The 25,418-nt window shown below is 53.1% G+C and overlaps 1 protein-coding gene across 4 annotated transcripts in view; it reads left to right on the top strand.

Moving 5' to 3' along the window:
* Positions 1-24,783, top strand: part of LOC121663588 (NADPH--cytochrome P450 reductase) — a 28,524-nt gene extending 3,741 nt beyond the window's left edge. For 2 of the 4 annotated variants that reach the window (XM_042026014.1, XM_042026013.1), the window contains exons 3-17: positions 8,466-8,658; positions 14,808-14,856; positions 15,673-15,801; positions 16,187-16,336; positions 17,154-17,278; positions 18,156-18,245; positions 18,700-18,798; positions 19,451-19,567; positions 20,273-20,391; positions 21,464-21,645; positions 21,771-21,920; positions 22,427-22,694; positions 23,163-23,308; positions 23,493-23,578; positions 23,803-24,783. In XM_042026014.1, the coding sequence (XP_041881948.1) occupies positions 8,480-8,658; positions 14,808-14,856; positions 15,673-15,801; positions 16,187-16,336; positions 17,154-17,278; positions 18,156-18,245; positions 18,700-18,798; positions 19,451-19,567; positions 20,273-20,391; positions 21,464-21,645; positions 21,771-21,920; positions 22,427-22,694; positions 23,163-23,308; positions 23,493-23,578; positions 23,803-23,947 (2,034 nt within the window). In that variant the 5' untranslated portion in view covers positions 8,466-8,479 and the 3' untranslated portion in view covers positions 23,948-24,783. Of the gene's footprint in view, positions 1-3,224; positions 3,373-8,465; positions 8,659-11,963; positions 12,300-14,807; positions 14,857-15,672; positions 15,802-16,186; positions 16,337-17,153; positions 17,279-18,155; positions 18,246-18,699; positions 18,799-19,450; positions 19,568-20,272; positions 20,392-21,463; positions 21,646-21,770; positions 21,921-22,426; positions 22,695-23,162; positions 23,309-23,492; positions 23,579-23,802 lie in introns of those variants that run through there. The other 2 variants (XM_042026015.1, XM_042026016.1) reach the window with 2 other exon arrangements.
* Positions 24,784-25,418: the final 635 nt, after the last annotated feature.

Raw genomic sequence — 25,418 nt, 5'->3', positions numbered from 1 at the left:
GTGGCCGTGGTTGTGTGTGATTGCAAGGGGCTGGGAAGTTGCCTGTATTTCCCAAATCATTTCAAAAAGGTGAGATCCAGGTCAGATTGCTGACCTGTGGCAGGCAGGGAGGTTTGTAGGGTGATTGACTGCACACCCTTCTAATAGGGCAGCCAGAGCAGGACAGCTCTACTGCTGAGTTACCAAGAGATGCAAGGATCATGCAGTAACACCTCCATTCCCTACAGCAGCGTAGGAGATGGGCTTGTCATGTCTGAAAAGCTCTTGCATCCTCAAGAGGAAGGTGGGCTTATAAATACAAAATGTCCTGGCTCCTCACAAACAGCTCTTGGTTCTCTTGAAGTAAATAAATAAATCCCCAAAACGCACTGTTCTGATCAAAAGTCTTGACAATTCCTAAAACTTTGCAAGATCTGTTTAACCCTGTCCCTCTGGTGCTCTTTCAGCTGTTGATTTCAAATGAAACCTCTCAAAAGAGACCAGCATTGGAGGGTTTTGCTGTCCAAACTTTTCCTGGTGGAAGAGGTCAAAGTCTGTGGCTACTGACCTCATCCATAGGGCTCCTTTCCCAGTGGTGGCTGCAGGCAAAGCCACAGCCTGTCACACCAACCCTCAGCAAACTCAGGCACAGGGTGAACAAACAGCCTGTGGGGAGGAGAGGAACTTCCAGCTGTGGCTGTGGCACCACAGGGTACAGAACTGGCAGAAGGGGCTGCTGAAAAAACGTCATCTTCCCTCTTGATCTTAGAAAAACATCTTCAGCAGGATTTGAACCAAAAAAGTCCATTTTTTGGATGCCCATGCCTGGATGGGTTGCTCCTGAGGTTTCACAGTGCTCTGAGCAGTTGTTTGCCTGAGAGGTGCCCATGGAGTTGACAACAGGGAGGTTTACAGCTCCGGCAGACCTGTCCCTGCTCCTGAACATTGCTGGTGGCGAGACCCCTGTTCCTCTTCCAAGTGATGCCTGAAGAGTGCTGCTCTGGATTTGTCCCTCGCTGGGAGGAGAGGCTGGAGAACAGTGTTGTTTCCCAGGGGCTCAATTTATCTGCCATTCTCAGATTTTGTTTATCCTGTAACCCTGAACTCTTGTTTTTCTGTGCTGGCTCTGCGATGTGTGTGAAGGAAGGTGCCCAGGTGCCTAAGCCAGGGAGACACCCCATGTTTAAAGGCTGAGAGTCAGGCTTTTATCTGGTGAAAGGAGGTGTGCAAGTTCAGTAATTCTAGCTTGCTTTAAGGCAGCTTGGCAAGTTTGAATTAATTTGTGTGGGATAATGCCCTGAATCCTTTGGTTCGGTGCACTGAGCTCGCTGCACAGCCCCACCTCAGCACACCCATAGCATAGAGTTCCTTTCTGCCTCACTAAAGCAGTTCTTGTTCTCTTCCTTGCTTTTGCAGCTGCTCTGCTGTCCTTGAATAAGACCCAGGGGCCAGAAAGCATGCAAGTGTGACACAGCAGAAGCTCAAATATGCAGTATTTCAAGATCCAGACTGATGCACACTCTGTGTCTGTCCTGTGCCTAAAATAGAAGTTTTGCTGATGTCTGAGCCGGTGTCTCAGGGTCTGGGTAGAAGAGACCTTTCACGTTTCACAAAAAAAACCCCAACAGCTTTTGTGTTCCTTTCCCTCTTTGAGGTGCTGCTGCAGCCAACTCCTCAGTTTGGATTGGGATTTCTGAGCTGGTGGCAGTGTGCAGAAGCACTTTCCCATTTTTGTGTGAGGCTCTGCTGCTTTCTGCCCTTCTTTATTGAGCTGGTTAATGGGAAGCTGTGGGAAATATGTGGGAAGAAAGTGATAGGGAAACTCTAGGTGTAGCAAGCCTTCACACCAGCATGTGTGATCCAGCAGAGGCTGAAGGGACAAGGAAAGCTGTGAGGTTTCCCACTGTGCCTTCCTTCCCCAGGGGCCCAGGGACTCCCCTGTGTGATGATTCCCACTTAAAGCAGGGAGCCTGTGCAGACCAGACCAAACAGGGCCACTTGTCTGGCCAGATCAGCATCCTCTTGTTGATGGGAAATGCAATCTCCGTGTGGCAGAGCTGTGGAGAAAAGGCTGAGCCAAGGCAATTGTTAAAGAACCTGGATCTGAGCACCTGCTTCCATGAGCTGCTTTTGTTTTGGAAAGGACTACTTTTCCTGCCAGGTCTCCTTTTAGTAAAAAGGAAAGTGAAAAGAGCGAATTTGAGATTGGCACAGGCTGATGTAAAATTCCTTAGTCTAATTGGTTGCATTCTGAAGAGGAATAAGAGAAGATCTGTTTTTGCCCTGAGGGTCTCTTGGCCCGATCCCACACACTAACATGCAGGAAGTCCTGGCTGCACTGGGGTTCAGAGGAGACCAGGCACAGGAGCCTGGGCAGAAATGCCACCTCAGCCACAGCCCTGCTCTTGCTGCTGCTGCTGCCTCTCCTTCTTCCTCTTGGGCTTGTGTGTGTGGGGCTCCTCTTCCTGACAGCCATCAGTAACCTGCCTGTCTTGTGTCATTAGTGGGTGAAAGAAGAAAGCCCTTGGCTGGTCACAAGACTGCATTCCTGTTAGTGGGCAAGTCTCTTCCTTCTCCTCCACTGCTGCTGCTGTGAGGAGTGATGGGGTCTCAATGCAACTTCCTTTTGGTGCTGCCATCTCTGTGAGCTCTCCACAAACTCTGCAGACCTATGAGAGGTCTTTCTTTTTTCCTCCCAGATGTTTCAGTTGTTTAATTTCTGTTTACAGTCCTCCTGTTTTGCCATTGTGTCTACAGCTCGGGCTGCAGGTCACTGCTGTACAAAGAATTGGAGTTTTCACCTGGTTTGGTTGCTTATCTCTCTTTATCATTTATGTGTCTGTTCTGAGGTTGAATTTTGGGGCTGTGCCATGGCACTGGTGGAAATAATTGATCCCTGATTTAAAACTGGGCTTTTTTAAGGCTAATCTGTGTTGTGCCATGGTCAGCACAAGAGAAAGGGCAACCCCTGGGGCAGACAAGGTGGGAAGGGAGGTCTGGTCATGCACACCTGCCTCTGCCTTGGGAATTCAGGACGGTCCTTCCTGGTCAGAAAGAGGGGTCTGGCAGATCTGGTGGCAGCGGTGACATCCCCAGCCACGCAGAGCTCCCAACACTGGAAATCGTGACAGCTGCACTTCCTCTCTGCTCACTACGTGCTGCCTGTGCTGAGTCAGGGACATGAGGGCCACTGTCACATGGCTGCAGGGAGCACGAGGAGTGCTCTCTCTGCCAGCAGTGCCCCCTTGTCCCCTGCCCTGTGTGGGGCTTTCACTGGGAGTCTGAGCTGGAGACAGCTGCTCTGAAGGAGCTTTTTGAGTGTGTATTGCTGTTGTATTTGCTGTTAGACTTGCATGAATTCCTGTTTATGAGAAGCTGGAAAGCAGTCCTTTGGTAAGTGTTGCTGGATGGGATGGGTGGGCTGGTGGAGAGGGAATGGGTGCTCCAGGGCTTGAGTTGGCACCGTGGTGGTGGTGTTGTGAGAAATGAGGGGATCTCATTGCTGCAGGGGTGGTTTGGCTCCAAAGCACTACCTGCTGTCCTTGCTGGTGCTCAGCTGAGACAGCCTGGACCTTGCTGGGGGCTGGGAAGGCTTCTCTGCCTGCACCCTGCTGAGCTCCCTTTGACTGGAGCCCGGCGCCGGTGCCAGTGTCGGGCAGAGGGTGACTGATGGCACTGCACGCACGTTTGTCACGCAATCCCTCTGACTCCATCACCGCCGATTCTTTTTCTGCACGTATTGCAAAACAGAGGTTCCACCTGCAGCCCCTGTGCTTATCTGCAGGTGTCCAAAGGGTGCTGATGCTTGGGAAAATTGTGGGTGTTTTGATAGCTCGGGGGCAGCTCTGGGGGTGGCAGCCCCTGTGCCAGCCGTGCCAGGGCAGGCAGTGTCTGTAGGGTGTGTGGAGATCCCTCTCTGGTGTCTTGGGGTGGAATCAGGAGCTCTTTGGTGCTCTGGCTGGTGCTGGGGATCCATTATCAGAGGTGGGAGCAGTGAGCAGCCTCCAGGCTGTGCTCACTCAGCAGTTTTCCTTCTCCTTCCTCTCTGGACGAGGCTGACGCTGCAGGTCAGGGTGTGCTGATGGTGGCACAGGGCAGAGTCAAGCACAGAACTTGGTCGCTCGTTTTTGGGGCAAGAGTCACAGGCTGCAGTCCTGGTTTGGGGCTGGGAAGTTCAACTGGCCTGAGGTACTTGGAACTCATCACAGATATTACATTATAAAACAGGCTACTTCAGTCTCACAAAGAGACAACTTCCTGCCCAGATTGCCAACTTGGCTTCAGAGCCAAGGCCTTTTGGTCACTAGGAGACACCACAATGTGACTTCCAGAAGGGGAAACCTCCCAGCCACGTTTTGTGATTGTGGTGCTGTGTCCCAGAGTGCTTTTAGGGGGCATCTGATGCAAGGAAGGAGAATAGATCTCTTCTCATTGCTGAACACTTGACTTTCATCACTCCCCAGCCTGTCTTGTTTGTTGTAATACTGTTTTTATATCTATATTTAAATACTTTTTAACCTCGTGGCCTTATAGCACCTTTAGTCTGTATGGAAATCAGGGGGGATTTGAGGATGCCTGGCACTGAGAGTGCTTCCTGTCCTTTTTTTCCAAGGTGTGCATGAGAATGAGGAATAAATTTCATTTAATATGAGGATGAAGTACGTCTGTTTGCTAGCAGGGAGATGTGCAGAGAAGGTCCCTGATGATTTGAATGATTGTGAGCTGCCATGCATCAAGCAAATTCACACATTCAGGGGCTGAAAAGCTGTGCTAAAACACAGCATTGTTTGATTGCAATCTTTCAAAATGTTGTGACTTTTCTGTGTGATGTAAATGCTCACATCTCGATGAGACTGATTGCTGTGTGCATAAACAGGGATCCAGGAACTGGAGCTACCATAAAAAAAAACCTCCAGGGATATGGACATCTTGTCTGACCTTGATTGAAGATGTAATGAACACTGTGGATAAAATGACCACCCTTGAAACTGTTGTCAGGGAAAGTTTTACTTCTGTATCATAAATTTCCTTTTTCTTTGAAAAACCTAGTTTGATTCTACCAAGGCCCTTCCTGAGACTGCAGGATTCCCAGCATAGCTACATTTCGAGTAAGAGACAGGTTTCTTTTCACTGGAAGTTAAGAAAAGGACATGTATTTGAAAATGAGTTGCTGTAAACTTCTGGAGAATAATTGTTACAGACAACTGTGAGACTGAGATAAATTGAGGGATAATCTTCCTGTGCTGGGTGAAGCGAGTTCAGTAGTTCCTGAGTTATGTCAACCCTTTAAAAACGAGAAATGAGGTCTAATTTCACATCCTTTGCCTTTCTCTTGTTGTGTTTAAGCAAATCTTTTCCTGAGGGTAGGGGTGGTGAAGGGAAAGTAAAAAGAAGAATCTGTAGCTGGGATGTAAGGCTTGAATAACCAAATGTCCAGGACCAGAGGGAGCCCACCATCAAAATTAAAGCAGCTTTTATGCTGTGTTCCATCATTAGGCCGTAACCATGATTCCTCCCAGGGTTAGAGATCAGCGTGGAAACTTTGTGCTGTGGAGATTGGGAATGAAGAGAGGAGAGCAAACCAGAGGCATAAACCTGGAATGTTCCCTTCCCTGGCTGTGGGCAGTGACTGGGTGGCCTGGCTGCAGCTGCAGGGTTCCCCTTTGAAGCACTGGAGAGCTGCAGCGTGGTCAAGGCAAGGAGATAGCACAGCTTCCACCCCCACATCCACCCAGGCAGCATTCCTGGGAGCTGCCTCCCCGAGGATGCCTCTTTCCAAGGCAGCACTGCTTGGGAGAGCAGACCACCTCTGGAGGCTCGAGAAAGCCAAACCCCTCTGCTCTGGGAGCTGAAGCTCTCCTGCTTTGAGCACAGTGATGAATTTTGGCTGGAGACAAAACCCTCACCTGGCTGAGGAGAGCACAGGCTCCTTCTTGCCCTATTCTTTGCCCATCCAGGGCAGCTCATGAGTATCCATGTCTGAGCTATCTGGAGCTGGGAATTGCTGTGGGCTGCTCTCCTCCACCTGTAGTTGGTGACAAGGGGGGGCTGCTGTGTCCTGTGCAAGGAGCCTTCCCCAGGGCTCAGCTGCTGCTGGGTTCAGTGCTCAGAAGGGAAGGAGCTGCAGCATCTGCCCCAAACCAGCTCAGCGTCGTCTCCATCAGCCTTGTTTTTATTCATGGCTTCCTCTGAGCAAAGATTTGTCACTGCTTTATGTGCCTTGGGGTTTTCAGGGAAAGTGGGTGAAAGACCCACTGACATGGCCATCATTGCCCTGTATGAGGAGAATTGTCCACCCTTGTGTAGTTTGGGCAATGAAACTGCTACTGAAAAAACCAACTCACCTTGCAGAGTTGGAGATATTTACTCCTGCCTGTGTCTGGGCACTGATTCCTCCACCTCTTTGCAGAGTTGGGCCATGCTGTGCACAGGCAGCAGCTGAGGCTCCCTGGGAACCACGGACCACTGGCCCTCAGGGCTTTTTTTCCCTGAGATGTAAAGAGCAGTTTAAGTGATGAGTGAGATGGCAAGAACCAAAACCCCAAAACTCTGTGAAAGGATGGGTTGCCTGGCAAATTTTGGCTGAGATTCCTACAGATGAGGTGGGGTGGCAGAGGGGAAGAGGAGAAGAGCTTGTAATTAAAATTTCTGGGCTTTCATCAGGAATAAAAGCAATAAACCAGCAATGTTTTTCCCCCATCAGCATATTCCTCTGGTGTTGATTGCCAGACCAGCTCCTTGGTGATTTACTGGAACCAGACAAGTAGGAGGAGAGGGATCCTCCTGGGAGCTGTGCCTTTTTGGCAACTAAGCCCCAGTTGTGGAGGCTTTAACTAACAGTTTAGTCTACAGTTGTACAGAAGTAACATCCAGCTCTTGCTTGGCTCCAAGATCCAGCAATGGAAAGCCTGTTAGCAAGGAGGGAGGACAGGGTGACCTGCCTGATGGAGAGGAATGTGCAGTTTGCTTGTGTCACATCACTCTTATTTTTCTTCCAACACCCTGCCTTGGTGCCTTCTCTGGGAACCCAAGGGAAGCTTTGCAGTGGTGTTTTAGTGCCCCTTGTAATGCAGTTATGTGCCAACTTCTCCACCAAATGAAACTTCTTGTGGGGTTGAGCACTAGTTGGGTTGCCAGAGTACCCGTCTAGGGTCACTGCCAGGTGGCTGTGGACTTCTCCCTGTGCTCCACAGAGTGCTTTTTATAGCTGGTGCCCTGAGGCACAGGGCTGTGTGTTGTCTGGAGCTGCACTTCCCTTGTGGGGGTAACAACAAGAGGTTGTTCTTTGCTGGAGGTTGTAGCTGGTGTCCCTCATTAGTGCTCCCTAAGCTTCACCTTCCGTTTTCTTCCCAGCTCCTGAATGTGTTGGCATAACCTTCAGCTTCAGTCACTTTTATTTCTCAGGCATGGCACGTATCCTTTCCCTCCTGCGGCACCACCATGGCTCTGAGTCACTTTTCTGGGTGCAAGTTCAAATGTCCATGGTCTCCAGGCTTGGCAGGATGCCCAAATACAAGAAGAGAGTCACTTTGCCCTTCCAAATCAAGTTTTGAGTTAATTATCTGTTTACTTGGTCAGAGTGTGTCCTTGTGTGCAGGGAAGATAATCTTGCAATCTGGATTAGGGTCGGAGGAGTTCAGAGCTTTGGCACAGCAGTGGGAGGGAGGGAGGGAGTGATGGGTGGCTCCCCAGGGAAAGGACAGGGGCCATAGGGCTGGTTGGGTATTTGAGGGCTGTGTGTTTGTCCTTGTGCTACCACAGACTCTGGGAGTGGTTGTGGGCAAGTCCCAAGTCACTTAAACTCTGCCTTGGTAAGTGGAAAGGAGTAATTCAAGGAGATGGAAGTTAAACTGGGGGAAATCATGGAGGGAACTGGGAAGCCAGAGGCCCAGAAAGAGATGGATGATGAATCCAATCTGCAGGGGAGTAAATCAGAAATATTCATCATTTGTGTTGTAACAACAACCTGTTGTGGGGATGCTCACGGGAGTTCGTGCCACAGTCCTGCTCTGTGGTTTATCAGCACAGCAGTGGGGCCAGGACATCCTATCACCTTGTGGGAAGGAGGGAGGAAGCCCCAGATCTGTGGGGTGGCTGGAAGAGTGGGATCATCCCCCAGTAACACCTCAGGGGCTCTGTGGTGAATAAGGGCTTTAGTAAAGGCTGGCCATGAATCCCTATTGAGTACTCCTGGGGCATCAGTAGGACTCGGGTTGGGCTCCTTGGCTGGAGTGTGGGGTTGCTCCAATGCTGCTGGCAGAGGGAGAGCAGAAATCACTTCAGATGGATCAGCGTGGATGCAGCAGGAAGGGAAAAGCTTGGTGGGACACCTTGGAGCACAAAAGAATCTTAGTGTGTTTGATCCAAAGACTTGTTGGGTGGCCTTGTGCTCCTAAGACTAAGTGTAAAGCAAAAAGCATTTTCTGGATGTCCTTCAGTGCTGTCCCATGTGGCTGCTGGTGCTCATTGTTTTTCCTTGCTTGCAGTGCCTCTGACTGCCATGGGGGAAGCCAGCATGGACCCAACCATCTCCTCTCCAGACAGCACTACACAGCAGGACTCTCTCTTCAGCATGATGGATGTGTTCCTCATCTCCCTCATCACCGGCCTTTTTACCTACTGGTTCTTCTTCCGCAAGAAAAAGGAGGAAGTGCCTGAGCTCCCCAAAATGCAGTCAGTGTAAGTAACAACTCTCAGGCTGGGTGGGACCAGCGGAGCTTTTCTCTCTTGCTTGTGGTGGGTTCTGGGAGGCTCCGCTGGGTTGTGGGAGGTCGGTGAGGGGGCGTTTCTCTGCCCTCAGCTGCTGTGTGTTCTCTTCCCGATGCAGAAATGCCGGTGGAAGAGGCAGGCTGCAGTTCTGCCTTACCCCACCGTGTGGCCCAAATCGGGAATTGGCCTTTCCCGAGCAAGGCAGGAAAAGGTCAGGCAGGAGAGCCCCTGGCTGTACTTCAAAACTCTTAAGGATTGCGTTGGCTGTTCTTGGTGTTTTCTGATATAAGTCACATTTAGGTAAATCTGGAGAAAGGTGGACTTGCTCTTAAGCAGGTTTCATGTTGGAAGCCTTATCCACCCCTAGCTATGAAGGAAAGGAATAGTCTTGGGGAGCTGGGAGATAGTTCCTGGGATGAGCCGCTTGGCAGCTCCTGTAAAACTTGATTGGCTTTTGATGCCAGGTTACCACAGCAGTGGGAGGCTGGATTTGGAGAGGGAGAGCTTTGTTCCACCCTGTCTTCTGCAAAGGGCTTAGGGCCAGGAACGAGCCATGCAGGTGGAGATCTGGGTGCACTTGGTTCCTTGTCTCAGTCACATTCCAAACTTAACATCAGTTTTCTGCTGGGCTTTTTAGCTCATTCTTTGTTTCTGGCGTCGCAGGAGTTTGGAAAGTACATTTTCTGGCTGGCAGGGTTTCAAAGGGCAGCAGTGTCCCTGGCTGTGGTACCTTGTGCAGATGGGTGCACACATGGCTGGCAGCAGCCCAGCTGCCTGTGCCTGCTCAGCCTTACCTTGGGAATGTGTTCTGTTGGATTGCTGGGATGCTTTCCCTCTCATGCCTGCCAGACAGGGCTGTGTAAGTGCACGTGGTCGCCTCCAGAGATTTTAAGAAGGGCTGTGCTGCAGTGAGAACTGGGCTGGCTGGGGAAAGGGCACTATCTGTCTGAAATTAGATCCTGGCATGGCACAGCCTGGGCTCCCATGCTCCCCATCCTTGTGACTGATTGCACCTACAGCCCATCATGTGCAGCTCTTCCAGAGGCCGTGGTGACCTTGCGGAGAAACGTTGACTTGTGGTGTGTGTTACCACCTTGTTCTGCTGCAGGGCCTCAGCACATGGGCCTCCATCCCAGCCTGGCTGCAGGTCCTGGCTCTGAGCTGCCTCACAGGCACTTTGTTTCCTCTGTGGGGTCTGTGCTGCCTTTTCTGTCCCTGTGAGCAGTGGCTGGGAGGGAGCAACTGCTCCTTGTGGGAGATGTGGAACAGCAGCATCTCCTGTCACCCGTAACCAGAGAGGTGAGGTTGTTCTGCAAGTTGTCTCTCACAATTGCACTTTGGAAAAGTGTCAGCCAGGCAGGTGCAGAGTGAGAGGAGGCTGTGAAGTGGTTTTTCCCTGTGTCCTGCTGCAGCCCTGCTGTGGTCATTGTATCAAGCCGGTCCAAGGGCAGTGTGGCCCTAAAAGCCAAGGCTGTGGCTCGGGGCACATCCATCCTTCAGGGCTGAGGCAGTGACTTCCTGCAGCTTTTGCAGTTGGATTTTATGGGATGCCTGGAACTGGGAGGAAAATGAGTGGGAAAACAAGCTTGGTCAGCCTTGGGTTTCCTTCCCTCCTGTAATCCTTGAATCTGGGGTAGAGTTTCCTTTCTGATGAACAAGCAAATCAACAAGACACAGGATCACACTGCCAACCTCTGCCTGTGGCTGGCTGGATATGGCAGGTGGGCCCCTGGGCAGGCAGGGAAGCTGACCCAGACCTGTGAAGGCAGAGGGGCCTTGGTGGGGCTGTCTCTGGCTGGAATGGAGAGCCTTGACCTTTAGAGGAGGTGTTTCTTCAGCTCTGCCTGAACCAAACTGCCTTCCCAAAGTGTCCTGAACTGCTTTGTCTGATGGCATTGGGTGATGGTTTGTGTTGTGTCACTTTGGCCCCCCAGCTTCAGCCTCAGAATACTGGAGGATGAAGGTGCTGAATAACAATTCAGACACATCACAATGGCTGCTGCTTTAGTGATTTGTTTGCAGTGCTGAAGAGTGCAAGCAGAGTCTCTGACCTAAACACAGCATCCAGCACCTCAGTGCCCTTCTGGGGTTTTTGGGAGCAGCACACCTTGATAAAACCACATCAGCTCAGCAGGGTCTGCAGAGGAAATGCCACTGTTGTTACTGCCCTTGATTGTGGTAGAGCAGATGCGTGGTTGAAATGCCCTGTTCTGGGCTGGGTTCTCTCTGCGTGGCCTGGGAATGGTCATGATCTTGTCCCAGCAATGCCTCTTCAGGTTCAGCCACAGCTCAGTGAAGGGGTCAGGCTGCTGATCACCCTTAAGCCAAGTGGAGCTGTTTTCCTGCCCAAAGTCCCCACAGAAGGGACAGAAGCCAGCGCATGCCGTGGCTTCCTGCATATGAGGTGTCCTGTACCTGTGACTTGTAACACGTGTGTGGGCCAGGTTGGGATCCCACTGACTGAGCATTGCTTGTGTTTTGACCATTTTCAGACTTAATTAAAACCACCAGAGCAGCCCTCCCTGCAGCCTGCTCTGCAGATGTCATTAGGGAGAGCAGCTCTGGATCGCCGCGCAGCCACGGCCACCGTGCTTCCTCGCAGGGCCAGTGCTGGGGAATGCAGGAATTTATTTTTATTCTTTGGCTGTTCCTCCTCTGCAAGTTTCTCAATCACAGATTTCTTTCCCTTCTAATGTCCCCACTCTGCAGACAGTCATCCGGGGGAGATGCAGGCAGGACAGTCATTGGTATGCTGGGTGTCACCCTCTCCCTTCTCCCCCCTCTTTAGCATTGTTTGGGACAGAAACTGGCTTATCTCTATTCTGCAGCTATGCAGAAATCCATTCCCTGGTACTTGTAGGGCTTCCTGTGGCAGGAATTGCTCCAAGTCCTTAGCCTGATTAGCTCTCTGCTGCCTGTGTGTGTGAGAGAGACCATCTCTAATTTAATTTAATGGGATCCTATGCAAAACAAACTCCTTTGAGCTGCCTCCGTAATGGCACTGCCATAGTTACCCGAAGCGTTGCTCACGCAGTGTCTGGAATCGTTTCATTCAGCTATAGCATCAAGCTTTTTTTTCCTTTTTTTTTTTTTTCTTTTTTAAGAATATATATAAAAGCAGCTGTGATATAAACAGTTTCCAAGGGAACAAGGCTGGGGGAGGGTTTTGTGTCCCGTCCCCCTGCTCCGCGCGGATGGGAGAGGGACGTGTGCTGCGGAGGATCCTGGGAGGTTTCATTCTCCACTCCTAATTCCTTTCTGCCACTGCTGCCAGATGTTGCAGTTTCTCAGGACTGTGCAGATCCACTCAGTAACTTCCAAAGCCCCACCACGAGGATTGGAGTGGACAGGACCACTCCTGCTATGACCCGTGCTGGGACCTTTTGTGCTGGCTCTCTTCTTCTCAACAAAAGGCTGACGCTCGGTTTTAACGCCCAGGAGGAGCAGAATGGAAAGGCTTGTGTGCGTGTGGCTCCAGAGCTAAGTTAGATCCGTCCCCCCACAGCTCCCCTTGCAGACACACGGCTGCCCTGGACTCTTTGTCTGCCTCCTCCCTGCCCGGCCATGGGCTGTGTGTACTCGGCCCCGCGGGAAGAGCCGGCCATGGCCAGGTGAGTTACTCTGCCCGACGGGCTGGCGGGATCCTTCCAGCTCCAAAGCTGGGTGGAGTGGGTGCCTCCTCCCTCTGCAACAGGAGGAGAAGGAAAGGGAGAGGCTCTGCTTGGAAGCAGGCTGCTCCAGAGGAGACCCTGCTGTCGGTGCTCGGTTTCTCTGCAGCATCCAGACTGCATCCTCACTTCTGGATGGATCTGTGCTTTCAGCAGGAAAGCCATGAGAACAGGAGCTTTCTGAAGGAGAGGTGTTCAGCTGAGACAGACTTCGGTGTTGGGAGCTTCCTCCCCTGTCTTTTTTTTTTCCTTTCTCCTGAAACTAAAGTGACAGAGAGCCTTGGGAGTCACTTGTGCTGTGGGCCCTCACCAAGTGTGGGAGAGCTGTACAAGCTACAGACTCACTCTGACAATGGGGTTAATCCCCTTCCCTCCACCCAATGCTTCTTCTAGTGCTTGTAGCTGCTACCCTGAGCTGTCTAAGCTGTAAGAGCAGTCCTTGCTGAGGACAAACTTTCTCTTCCAAGTTTCCCTGGCAGAGCAGTGAAAATGAGTGTCGTTTAGTGCCTTTAGTGCCTGTGCGTTTTCACTGCTCAGATTTTCAGGCCACCCTGATGAAGCAATTTCAGGGAGTTGCGTAGTTCTTTTTTATAAAGCCAGGCTCATTATTTCTTCTGTATCTGAGCCACAGCCTTTTCTCCACCACTCACTTTGGTGTGGGGTTGCCTCCTTTGAAAATAGACGAGCTCCATGTGCTGCACCCTTTTCTCTTCCAAAGGGAGCTTGCTGAAAGGATCTAAAAACTTTTCTTTTTCTCCTCCTTTAAAAGCTTTTTGTTTAGTAGTTGACCCAAGTGTTGTTTTAATTGGATCTCATTTGCAGAGGGCAGGAACTAAAGAAGTTCACCAAGGAGCCAAAAACTAAGTGAGAGCCTTGTCTTGAGAGCTCTCCCGAGTCCCTGTCCTTGGCTGCAGCGTGGGCAGGGCTGGGGCTGCTCCCTTAAGATATTTGTGATATCCCAGTTCCCAACAGGGGACAAATGACAACACGGGGAGACTGTTACCTGCTGAGAGAGCCAGGCAGGGGCGTGAAGCAGCTCTCTTGGGAGCACGGCTGCCTCAGGGAGCTTTTTGGGGTTGGCTTTGCTTGTCCTTTGTGTGTGCTTTTGTCTTTTGTTTGAGACTGTTGGTGCTCAGAGCTGTCAGGCCCAGTTATGGAGCTCCTTGATCCCTTTGGGTAGGAAGGGGTGCTCGAAGGGATGTTTTATGACCGTCCCCCACCCTGGTGCTCTGCGTGTGTGTGCTCTCCCAAATGCCTCTCAGCACATCTGCAGGATCCCTCCCTCTGGGCTACAGAGTTGAGGAAACTGTTAGCAAGCTCTTCACATTCTCACATGGGCTGGAGCCAAAACCATTTGTTTTTTGCCTGGAGGCTTCTCTCTTCCCACAGGAGACCCGGCCTTGGCCTTGCATTCTTCCATTGTGAAATGGGAATGGGTCCCACGTTCCTCTTCCCTGCTTACCGAAGTTTTGGTGGGGAGGACAGCAAGGGAGCTCCTGGCCTTGCCTGCTGTGAAAAGCTCCCAGCACCTAATCTGACTGTAGCTATGGTCACCTCTGCTTGTGAGGCTCCCAGGGTCCCCAGGGCCGGGTTGTTTTCACTCCATGACACTGAAAATCCAAAGATGTGCTAAGGATAGCAAAGCTCTTCCTGCTCCCTCCCTAACAGGGCAGCCACAGCAGTGGGAATCCCTACCTCCATGTTTGTGGCTCTGCTGTGGTTTGTCCCCCTTCCAAGCTAGGGAAAGCCATGTCCATCCAGTAATGCAAATGTTCTGTGCAGGAGATCTGTCCTGGGAATGGGAACCCGCCTCCAAAGGACCTCAGCTGGCAGTGGTTGCCTTGCCAGGAGCTCTGTGGGTCTGATCAGCTGCATGTGTCTGCTCCACAGGGCTCTCCAGCTCTGGGGCATGCTGTTTTGAGGCTGAAACAGCAGATTTTTAGCCCTGTTTGACTTCAGGTTTGGGGGATGTGTCCTGGGGGAGCATGGCTCAGGACTGATCCTGCATGCCCATGGGGGTGTGGGAAGCAGGGAGCAATCCCTTCCCTTCTCTCATACCATATCTTAGCCCCTGAGACTTATCTAGAGACCTGCTCCTGTGAGATCCTTTAACCTGCTCAGCTGTGAAACCTTTCAGGGCAGTTGATAAAGGTTTCTTGGTGGGCAGGGCTGAGTGCCTGGGCTTTTCCTGTGGGAAGATTCACTGATGGGAGTCAGGCAGGGGCTCAGCTTTTCCCTTCTGCTCCGAGTCCCTGCTCTGTGGTTGTGTGCAGAAGCCCTGTGGATGAGTGATGGCCATCCCTGGGGCAGGGTGAATAACAGTGGTCAGTGGAGATTCACATCCTTTTGGGCAGCTTTCCTGAGGTCTGGAGGCCACTTTTTCCCCACTTGCTTATTCCTGACCTCAAAAATGAATGTGCTCATCTGAAAAGAGTTCCTCTTGTCTTTCAGAGCAGCTCCAGTGAGAGACAGCAGCTTCATCGAGAAGATGAAGAAGACGGTAAGCTGCTTGTTCTGGGAAAGTGGGGGAGCTCATGCCCATGCCAGTTTCCTCTGGAGACTGTCAGCAGAAGGATTTGGTTTGGATACAGACACATGCCTGCTGCAGAGAGCATCCAGAGGAAATCTGTGTGAGCAGCCAGGAATAGCTCTTTTAGTCTGTGCCTGAGAGTTGTTCTTAAGAGAAGAAATTAAAGTGAAAATTTGGTGGGAAAAAATAATGTAATATGAGATCAAAGTCAGGAGGGAAATGGCAGAGACTTTAAAGTCATTGGCTGGCAGTTGTTTATCTGTGTGGTTGGTTCCCAAACTGGCTGGCTGTGGAATGGGAATTGTGGTACACAGAACTGTCAGCTTTTGACTCTGCTGGTCTGGACATAAGAGGAAGCAGAGGAAGAGGCAACGGCTGGATGCATTTTCTGTTGGACTTCAAAGTAGCTGGCTTGCGGCAGAGCAGGAGCTCTGGTGCTTAGGCACTTGCCCAGAGCCTTTGGCAAGTTCTGCCTTCTCATCCAGGGTGTCCCCTGTTTCCAGGAGTCACTCCACAGCCTCAAAGTTGAGAATAAATCTGGAAGGTTTATTCTTTGCTTTGGGTTTTAGTCTGACCTGAGCCTCCCCTCTGAGTCATGTTCTCATTAACAGTTCAGCCTTGAGTTTTCTGCCAAACCCTTGCAGTCCTGCACAGGCTCAGACTCCTGGTTGCCTTTAGGTTGCAGTCCAGGATTCCTGATCCCAGGCATTTCCTTTGTCTGTACTTCATCCACGCATTTGCCAAATGACTAATCACCATTTAAAAAGGATTTTTCTTTCTCTCCAGGGCCGAAATATAGTGGTTTTCTACGGTTCCCAGACGGGCACAGCAGAGGAGTTTGCCAATCGCCTCTCCAAAGATGCCCATCGTTATGGCCTCCGGGGCATGGCAGCAGATCCAGAGGAGTATGACCTGGTAATTTAGCCCTGAACAGCCTTGGGATAGTAACAACCTTTTCAGTGCCCTCTAAAAAAATAACAATGACCTTGGCCAAAGGATAATTGGCTTTTTAGTAGTGTCGTCTAGGGGAGAAAGGATCAGCCTGAGAGATGCAGATACGGGCTCGGTCCTTGCCATTCTACGTTCTCCTGCTCCCTTAAAGCCTTGCATGGAAAATCCCATTGCTTTTCTGGTGGGGTAGATATACTGACTTGCAGTCCAGTGAGGGTGGTTGGCTTTATTTTCCCAGCCCCTTCTGTAAACGTGTGGTGCTGTTCACACACCTACACTGAGGGAATAGGAATTGCCCAACAGCCACATTGTGGGATCCTTGAAGATTCCTTCTTTCCTTTGGTTGCAGTCAGACCTGAGTCGCCTCTCTGAGATTGACAAATCCTTGGCTGTGTTCTGCATGGCCACCTATGGAGAGGGGGATCCCACGGACAATGCCCAGGATTTCTACGACTGGCTGCAGGAGGCCGATGCCGACCTGTCGGGTCTCCGGTTTGCAGTAAGTGGCCCCATTCCAGCTTTTGGGTTGCATTTGGGCAGAAAGGCCAAGAGCCCTCCAGTGTCGCCTGGGGAGAGGCCCAACATGATGTCTGTGCCTTGTGTACCTTGTCTGGGATGAGGTCCCTGCTGTCTTCCTGCCCAGGCTTTGTGGACACTTGCAAATGGACATCTGGAGGCTTTAAATGCAAATGTCAGAGTTCTCTCTCCACCCTCTAAATCATGAGGGCTTCCTGGTATAAACAGCCCCAAACAGCCCTGCAGGCACCGAATACAAGTCTAAATGAGCTACAGGCTGCTGCTGCTCTTCAGAAGCTAATTGAGCAGCCCAGGGCCAGATCTTCTCCCACAGATTAAGTCACTTGGAGGAATGTGTAGCTCTCTTCCTGTGCTGAGCTGAATAACTGGCTGAGAAACAACCACCTCACCTAAACCCTGGCCAAATTCCTCAGGCAGCATAATAATTGCAAATGAGAATAAAATCCACTGGTGGAGATGTGAAGCTGCTCTGTGTGAAGCAGTGAGCAAACATTTACTGCGTGGTTTGTGGGAGGCAAAGGCCAGCAGTGGCTCTCCAGGCTGTCCCACGAGGAGATGTGCAGGAGCTCTTGGAAGTGCATCCAGCCTCAGGGGAGGTGCTGGTGCTTCCTAACCACACACTCTGCAGTGGTAGATTCTTACTTGAGAGCTGATGGGGAGCTGGGAGAGGTCTCGCTGTCTTTCTTCAGCATCCTTTGCTGGGTGCTACTTGGCTGGGTGATAATGGATGAGGAGAGTCCCCCTCCTGTTTCTCTGTGCTCATGAGTGTTCCCTACCAGGTCTTTGGGCTGGGGAACAAGACTTATGAGCACTTCAATGCCATGGGGAAGTACGTGGACAAGAGACTGGAGGAGCTCGGAGCCCAGCGCATCTTCGAGCTTGGGCTGGGAGATGACGATGGCAAGTGAGTGCCTTGGGGTGAGGGGCTGCTCAGAGCTGGCTGAAAGCATCTTGGAAGGGGCCTTGACAGGGAATTGGTTCTACTACCGAGGCAGAAATAAACTCCACAGGGCTCCTTGTTGGGGTTAGCACGTTTTTGAGCGTGTGTCTGCTGTCTCTCCCACAGTCAGATCCCTGTGCACAGGGAGTATCCGAAGGGATCCTGTGTCTGGGAAATCCCACATCACCTTTAAATGCCCATGCCCGTGGGTACACACAGGAGCAGGCTTTGCAGCCTCCTCTGCCCTTGCCCTGCTGCAGCTCCATGGCTAACCCAGCCTGTGTGGATAAACTCGCCCATCCCAGTGAAGGAGGCAGATTAATCTCCTTGGGAAGCATTTTATGGTGGGAAGCAGCAATTTTCCAGCTCAGACAATAATATTTTCTTTTTTTTTTTTACCTCTTTGTGCTCACTTGAGCACCTTGGGACATTACATCGACCTGTGGCTCTACCTCTAAGGTCTTCAAGGCCTTATGGGAGGGATATGCCATGTGTGGAAAGCTCTGAGCCCAGAAAAATTAGCAGTGCTATGGTGGAATCATGACCTTTTAGGAAGGTCACCTGATGGGTGGACAATAGGGAGCTGAGTTTTTTAAAGACTCAGCCTAAATATCAAAGCCTTCCTTGGCAGACCTGGTGAAGGGAGGGCTGTCTGGTGTAGCAACAGTTCCCACTCAGTGCTCTGCCAGCACTTCCCTGGTGATCTGTGGGCATGATCAAAGGTGCCTGGGTCTAAGGCAAATGCCTTTTCCCCCAGTGATGGGAGGAAGACCAAAGGGATCTCAGATGGCTCCTCTGGGAATGGGGCTGGGTTATTGACTCTCTCTTCTGCCCTGGCTAGCCTGGAAGAAGACTTCATCACCTGGAGAGAGCAGTTCTGGCCAGCAGTGTGTGAGCACTTCGGGGTGGAGGCTACAGGAGAAGAGTCCAGGTGGGTTTGGGAGCAGCTCCTTTGGGGTGTCAGAGACTGGCCACCTCTGACTGGTGGCTGTGCTGTCAGCCCTGGGCTGCTGTTCCCTTTCCTCTGCATTGCCTCCCCTTCCAGACTTGAGGAGGGCATGAGTGAAGTAGAACAGGGATGTTTGGCCTGAGCCCATCCAGGTGTGAGTTTGAGCCCAGCTCTGGGTTCCTGTTCTGAGTGGGGAGGTGATGGGTTTGGTTCCTCTGGGGATGGCTGTGCTGGTTGTGAGGCTCCAGGGAGACTGAGGGTTCCCCTTGCTTTGGGTTTTCTGCAGTCTGCCTGGTCCCTCATGTCTCGAGAGGGGCAAAGGACTGGGATTTGCATTTGTTTTTGAGCTGCAGCAAATCCAGCAAAGGAGATGATGGTTCCAGCTGAACCTCGTGGGTTCCAGTTTGATTTTTTTCTCTCCCCTTTCCCCCTCCAGCATCCGGCAGTACGAGCTGGTGGTGCACACAGATGTGAACATGAACAAAGTCTACACAGGGGAGATGGGCCGGCTCAAGAGCTACGAGAACCAGAAGCCGTGAGTGCCACACCCCCTGGGCAGGGTGTACATGGGGCAGGTCTTGGCTGATGGCTCCTTGATGTGTTTCTAACAATCAAGTGCCATTTCTGCAGCACAGCAGGTCTCTGCCCAAGAGAAATGGGCTCAGATCTCCAGTGGGACTCTGAGATTCCCCAATTAATGAATCATTCGTGGTGAGGAGGTGGCTCTATGTGCTGTTTGGCTGCTATATCCACAGCATCTGTCCTGAGCCTTTCCTTGCCTGGAATGGCTAGTGCATGATGGCTGCTGGCAGTATTGCTGTGGGGAGATGAGCTTTAAAAATTCATTCCAGCCTGAAATATTCCTTTGAGATGTTGTGACAGTCCCTCCAATCCAGTTCTGTGTCATGTGTTCTTAATGGGACAGAAGCTGTTGACTGCTGGGCTGTGCTGAGAAGGAAAAGGATCTGTTTTCTGTGCCAGTGTGGGGAGCAGCAGATCATGGTCTGTTTTCTGTGCCAGTGTGGGGAGCAGCAGACATAATTTGGTGTGTGCTGTGGTGCAGTGTGCTTTGGAACAGGAACCACATCATGGGAGCCTGCTCTGGAGGCAGAGGGAACATGCCTGGATACAAGGAGCTCCATGAGCCTGCAGGAGAGTAACCAGAGGGCCTTTGTCTTTCCTTCCAGCCCGTTTGATGCCAAGAACCCCTTCCTGGCTCAGGTTACAGAGAACCGCAAGCTGAACGAGGGTGGAGAGAGACACTTGATGCACCTGGAGCTGGATATCTCCAATTCCAAAATCAGGTAGTTCCCTGGAGGAGACTACTCCTCTGTTTTGTCAGGAGCAAAGAACAAGGATGTGGCACCAGCCTCATCCAGCACTTCAGAAGGGGACCTTGCTCCTTTAAACTGCCCCTCTGGGCTTCTGTAGCAGGCACCCCCTGTCAGGACTTGCTCCCACCTTTTGCACTGCTTTGGGTCCATCCCACACCACATCCCTGTCCTACCTGAGCAGTCTCAGTTGCAAGAATTCTCTAGGAGTCACTCAATAAATGAGAGGGCAGCAGAGCCGTGAGAGAAGGGAGAGCTCTTGCCTGTGTTTGCCTGGCTTAGGTGTACAAGCATGGGGGAATAAAGCCTTGTTCTTAAAACCCTCTCACTGGCTCAAATTCCTTAAATTGTTAGGAAGTTGTGAATCCAGGTGGCTTAACATAACAACTGCAGAGGTTTTGAGGAGCTTTGCTCTGTTCTGTCAGGAAATTGACCTGTCCTTACTGGAACTCTGGCAAAACTGCTGTCACCTGGGAGGTCCCTTGTAAAAACCCTGGGAAACCATGGTCCCACAGTGTCACTGCTGGCTCTGTGGATGCTGATGGTGCAGGTCCTGGGCATCAGACCTCAGTGTTGTCCTGCTGCCTCTTGCACCAGCCGCCTTGTCTTCTGGCTGAGCTGCTAGGGGTGGTCAAGAAGTGGTGCGGGTGTTGCACGTGCTCTCCTGCTCTCTGCCAGGTACGAGTCCGGGGACCATGTGGCCGTGTACCCAGCCAACGACTCCTCCCTGGTGAACCAGATCGGTGAGATCCTGGGCACAGATCTGGACACTGTCATGTCCCTAAACAACTTGGACGGTGAGTATGGATGACCCCTAAGGGTCAGCAGTTCTCCTTCAGCTGTGGCCTCTGTCCTTCACCCTAAGATCCCATGGGGCACCTCCAGATGTCCTGTGGCCACTCTTCACTGCAGGGGCTCAGAGCCTGCTTGCTGAGAGCAGCTGAAGTGGGTCAGTTGTGAAATGTGCTTAGTGAGCCCATTCAACAACAAATTATGTAACAGCACACTCCTAATTACGGAGCATCAGCCCACCAGAGCATCCTTCAGCAGCCCCAGAGCTCCTCAGAGCCCTGAGTGAGATGTTCTTGTTCAGTGCTGGGAGGAGGCACAGGCTTGGGGGCTGAACTGCCAGGAGGGAGCACTTGTGCTGATCCAAAGAGCTCTTTCCTGGGCAGCATTCCCAGCAGAGCCAGCCTCTGGCAGGAGGGAGATGGCAGCTGCTGCCCATTGCACTCCTGGAGCAGCACAGCCCGACCTGAGGCATCAAATGAGCTGGCCCAGAAGCTTGAGAGTGCTCTGGGTTTCTAGAGAGGAAGTGGATTTAATGCCCTGCTGGAGCCTGTGGCCCCCTGTGCAGTGTCCTGTGCTGTGCAGCCTCACGCTGTCGTTCCTGTCCCTTACGGACCTCTCAGGGCTGAGCAGAATGGCTCCAGCCTTGACCACTGGCACAGCTGTACGTGGCTGACAGAGCCTAAGGACAGTTTTGAGGCCAGATCTGATGGAGGTGTAAGTGCCTGAGGCCAAATTAGCCATGGAGGGGAGCCCCTGCTTAGCCTGGGGGTTTGCTGAGCTGTGCATGGACATCTCGGGGCAGGGAGCCCGTTGAGGAACCCAGGGCGTATTTTTTGCTGCTGAACTGTCAGGCAGCATCTGTGAAACACAAAATGGGCTACTGGGAGATGCAGCTGCCTGGGGAGGGAGGTGATTCAGTGTGGAGCTGGGGCTCTGACCCACAGGCTGCTCTCTCCTCCCTGAAGCCCACTCTGCTCTGTCTCCAGCCCTTACTGTGTCGCAGCCGGCGCAAAACCTCTTAACATAACAGCGTGAGGTGGATGATTTTAAATTTTTCTTTCTCTCCCACTTTTCCAGAGGAATCCAACAAGAAGCATCCCTTCCCTTGCCCCACGTCGTACCGGACAGCCCTGACTTACTACCTGGACATCACCAACCCTCCCCGCACCAACGTCCTGTACGAGCTGGCCCAGTACGCCACGGACGCCAGCGAGCAGGAGCGCCTCCGCAAAATGGCCTCGTCCGCTGCCGAGGGCAAGGTGGGAGCACTGCCCTCCCCAGCTGGGCTGAGCTGGGTGCTGGGGGATCCCCAAAAGGCACCCAGAGAGCCGAGGGGGTGTTTGCCAGCCGTGTGGGGAGGTTGTCATGCCCTGTTTGCCCGCAGGCGCTGTACCTCAGCTGGGTGGTGGAGGCCCGCAGGAACATCCTGGCCATCCTGCAGGACATGCCCTCCCTGCGCCCCCCCATCGACCACCTGTGCGAGCTCCTGCCCCGCCTGCAGGCCCGCTACTACTCCATTGCCTCCTCCTCCAAGGTGGGTGTGCTTCCAGCAGGGAATGTGGCTGTGGAGGGACCGCTTCAGCTGCAGCTCCCCTCAGCTGGGGTCGGGGCACGGCGAGCTTCTCTGGTGACATTTGCTGTGAGAGGGGCAGGTTTAGTGATGTCCGTGCATGGAGTTATCCCAGCTTCCACAGGGTCTGTGGAGAGTCCCACGCTGCGCCAGCTGTGCTCTGATACCATCACACTCCCTGCAGCCCTGCTCCTCTTTGCCCGTTTGCCTGGCAAGGTGGCATTTTAGGGGCTGGTCAAAAGTCACTCCTTGTGCCTGAAGCCCTGAGGTTGTTGGCAATATCCAGGGAAGCTCAGTGGCCCCATGATGAGTTGAGGACAAGACAGAAGCCCCCTGAGGAGCATGCAGGGAGGAGTAGCTGTCCCAGTGTTAATGTTAGGATAAACTTCTCCCCATTCCTGAGCACAAGGAAGCAGTGTGGGATTGCCAGGGCTCCTCCTCTGCCTGGTGCCAGCATCTCTTCCTTGCAGGTTCATCCCAATTCCATCCACATCTGTGCCGTGACGGTGGAGTATGAGACCAAGACAGGCCGCCTGAACAAAGGGGTGGCCACCAACTGGCTCAAGAACAAGGTGCCTGACCAGAACGGGAGCAGCTCCCTGGTGCCCATGTACGTCCGAAAGTCGCAGTTCCGGCTGCCCTTCAAGCCCAGCACGCCGGTGATCATGATCGGGCCGGGCACTGGCATCGCCCCCTTCATCGGCTTCATCCAGGAGCGGGCCTGGCTGAAGCAGCAAGGTGAGTGCCCAGGAGCTCCCCTGGGGGCTGGAGCTGCTGCAGGACTCAGTGGGTGCCTCCAAGGTGCAGCTTTGCTGCTCCTGTTGCTGGTGGGCCCAGCCAAAAGCAGAGAGCTGGGGTGGGGTGAACAGCAGCCGAGTGGTTTTGCCCACAGAAGGATGCTTGGTCCTTCTCTTGGCCTTGGAGGATGCTTGGGGGTGGATAGAGCTGAGACAGTTCTGTGACATCTGCCACCACCACACCTCCGAATAACCACAGTCAAGTCACTCAGACTCAATTCTGAAGCCTGTGGCCACTTCTGGGAATCAGTCTGGAGCTTCCCCTTATAACCAGAAGCCCCATCATGCAGCTCTGTGAGCCCAGGGGAGGGGAGAGCACAGGGCTGGGGGCTGCTGGGAGTGGCAGGACAAGGGGGGAGGTGGGGAGGGGACAGCACCTGGGGCTGACAGGGGCTGTGTGACCCTGCAGGCAAAGAGGTGGGTGAGACGGTGCTGTACTATGGCTGCCGCCATGAGCACGAGGACTACCTGTACCGGGAGGAGCTGGCCCGCTTCCAGAAGGAGGGAGTCCTCACCCAGCTCAATGTGGCCTTCTCCAGGGACCAGGCTGAGAAGGTACCATGCTGTTTCCCCTGCCGCTTATTCCTGCTGCCCATCCCATCCCATGGCAGGCAGGAGCACCCAGCACTTCCCCTGTTTCCCAGAGCCGTGAGCACAACCTTGGCTTCCCTCCCCCTCCACAGCCTGTGGTGTGGGGGCTCTGCTCCTCTCTCCTCACTCCCACCGTGTTTCCTGCCAGGTTTACGTCCAGCACTTACTGAAGAAGAACAAGGAAAACGTCTGGAAGCTGATTGACGAGGGAATGGCTCATATCTATGTGTGTGGGTAGGTCTGGGGGCAGGACAGGGATTTGGGGACAATGTTCCTATTGTCAGGAAAAGGAGCGTGACTCAGTTTCCCCAGCTGTGCCTTACAAGCCCTGGGAGGGTTATGCTGTCCTGGTTGAGAGGAGGGTGGGGGGCTGGGGTGAGCACAGCCCCGTGCAGGGCAGGAGGTGCCAGGGCTCTGTGGCTCTGCCGTGGTGTCTCACTCGCGCTCCCCGTTTGCAGCGACGCCCGGAACATGGCCCGGGACGTGCAGAATGCCTTCTACGAGATCGTGTCCGAGTTCGGGAACATGAGCCAGCCCCAGGCTGTGGACTATGTAAAGAAACTGATGACAAAGGGCCGCTACTCCCTGGATGTGTGGAGCTAAGAGCGGGGCTGGCGGGGCCGGGGAGAGAACGGGTCCCCAGGCGCGGGCCGGGGGAGCTGGGCAGTGCCTGCTCGCCCACGGCTGCTGTGGGTGACGGTGTCGTCCCCAGCCCGCAGCTACCCCGGTGTCACTCCCAACCCCTCCTGGGCCCCAGCAGCCCCTCGGGGCAGGCTGTGGAGCCAGGGGGTGGAAAAGGTTGAGAGGGGCAGGGGGTAGCTCCGGCTGCTGTCTGGGTGCCACCAGCACCTCAGGGTGCACCCCGTGGCACCAGCGTTTGCCGTGAGGCCAGGGGCATCAGGGACACAGCCGCTGTGGGGCAGGAGGGATGGACACACTGCCAGGGAGCTCCGGGCTCCTTCCCTGAGCACAGGTGTTGGGCTGGAGCCCACCCTGGCCTGCAGGGACAGCAGAGGGGTGCGGGGGCTGTGCTCGGGTTGCACTTGAGGCTGTGCCTCCCTCCTGCCACCCCTGTGTGCCCGGCTGTAGGGTGTGGGGCTGGCAGCTGGCTCTGGACACAGAGCTGTCCCATGGCCCCACCACATCCCGCTCCATTCCCGCTCCAGCATCAGCGGGAAGGGGGTGGCTCCTTTTCCCTCGGGAACACGCCCGGTTTGGGAGGCGGGGTCTCCGTCGGGCCCTGCTCGCTCCCCTGAGCCCAGCCCCTCCCTCACGCCGTGTACGGTCATTTTTTAAATACTGGTTTTATTTTGAACATCTTTGTGATTTAATCATGGGGGGGGGGGGGGAACCAACAAAAAACCTAGACTTTCAGGCTCTCCAATGATTGTAAATTATTTAAATACATTTGCCCTTGGAATAAAAATACTGTGTCTGGAGTTTGCTTCCTGCATTCTCTCTGCTCAGCCAGAGGGAAGAGGGAGGCAGGAGGAGCAGTGGATGATAACTGAGAGGAAATTTGGGGATGCGGTGGCAGCTCTGGGTTTAGGTGGGGGCAGCCCCTCCCCTGAGTGCTGGGCTCTGGGAGGGGAGGGAGGATGGCAGTGGGGGGCTCTGGACTGGGGTGCAGCTGTGCCCGACCTGCGCTTTGGTTCTTCCAGAGTGCTGCTTCTCCCAGCACTGGTACAGCTGGTACAGGGTGTCTCTTCCCCACCTGCAGGTCCTGCTGGGCTCCTTAGGTGGCCACAGCTTGTGCAGGCTGGGGTGCCGCAGGAAGGAGCCCCCACCTGCACCCCAGGCTGGTGGAAGGGCACAGGGAGATGACTTTTCATAGAATCATGGGCTCATTTAGGCTGGAAAACCCCTCCAAATCATTGAGTCCAACCCTTAACCCAGCACTGCCAAACCCACCACTCAACCATGTCCCCAACTGCCACATCTACGTGGCTTTTAAATCCCTGCAGGGATGGTGACTCCACAGCTGCCTCTGCCAGGGCTGGACAACCCTTTTATGTGACATTTTCCTTAATATCCGATCTAAACCCCCCCTGGTGGAACTTGAGGCTGTTTCCTC

This window comes from Corvus kubaryi, unplaced genomic scaffold (assembly GCF_017639235.1).
Source record: "Corvus kubaryi isolate FWS band 111438036 unplaced genomic scaffold, C.kubaryi_AGA036_p1.0 37284, whole genome shotgun sequence".
Classification (NCBI taxonomy): domain Eukaryota; kingdom Metazoa; phylum Chordata; class Aves; order Passeriformes; family Corvidae; genus Corvus; species Corvus kubaryi.
This window is presented reverse-complemented; position numbering and strand designations above follow the sequence as displayed.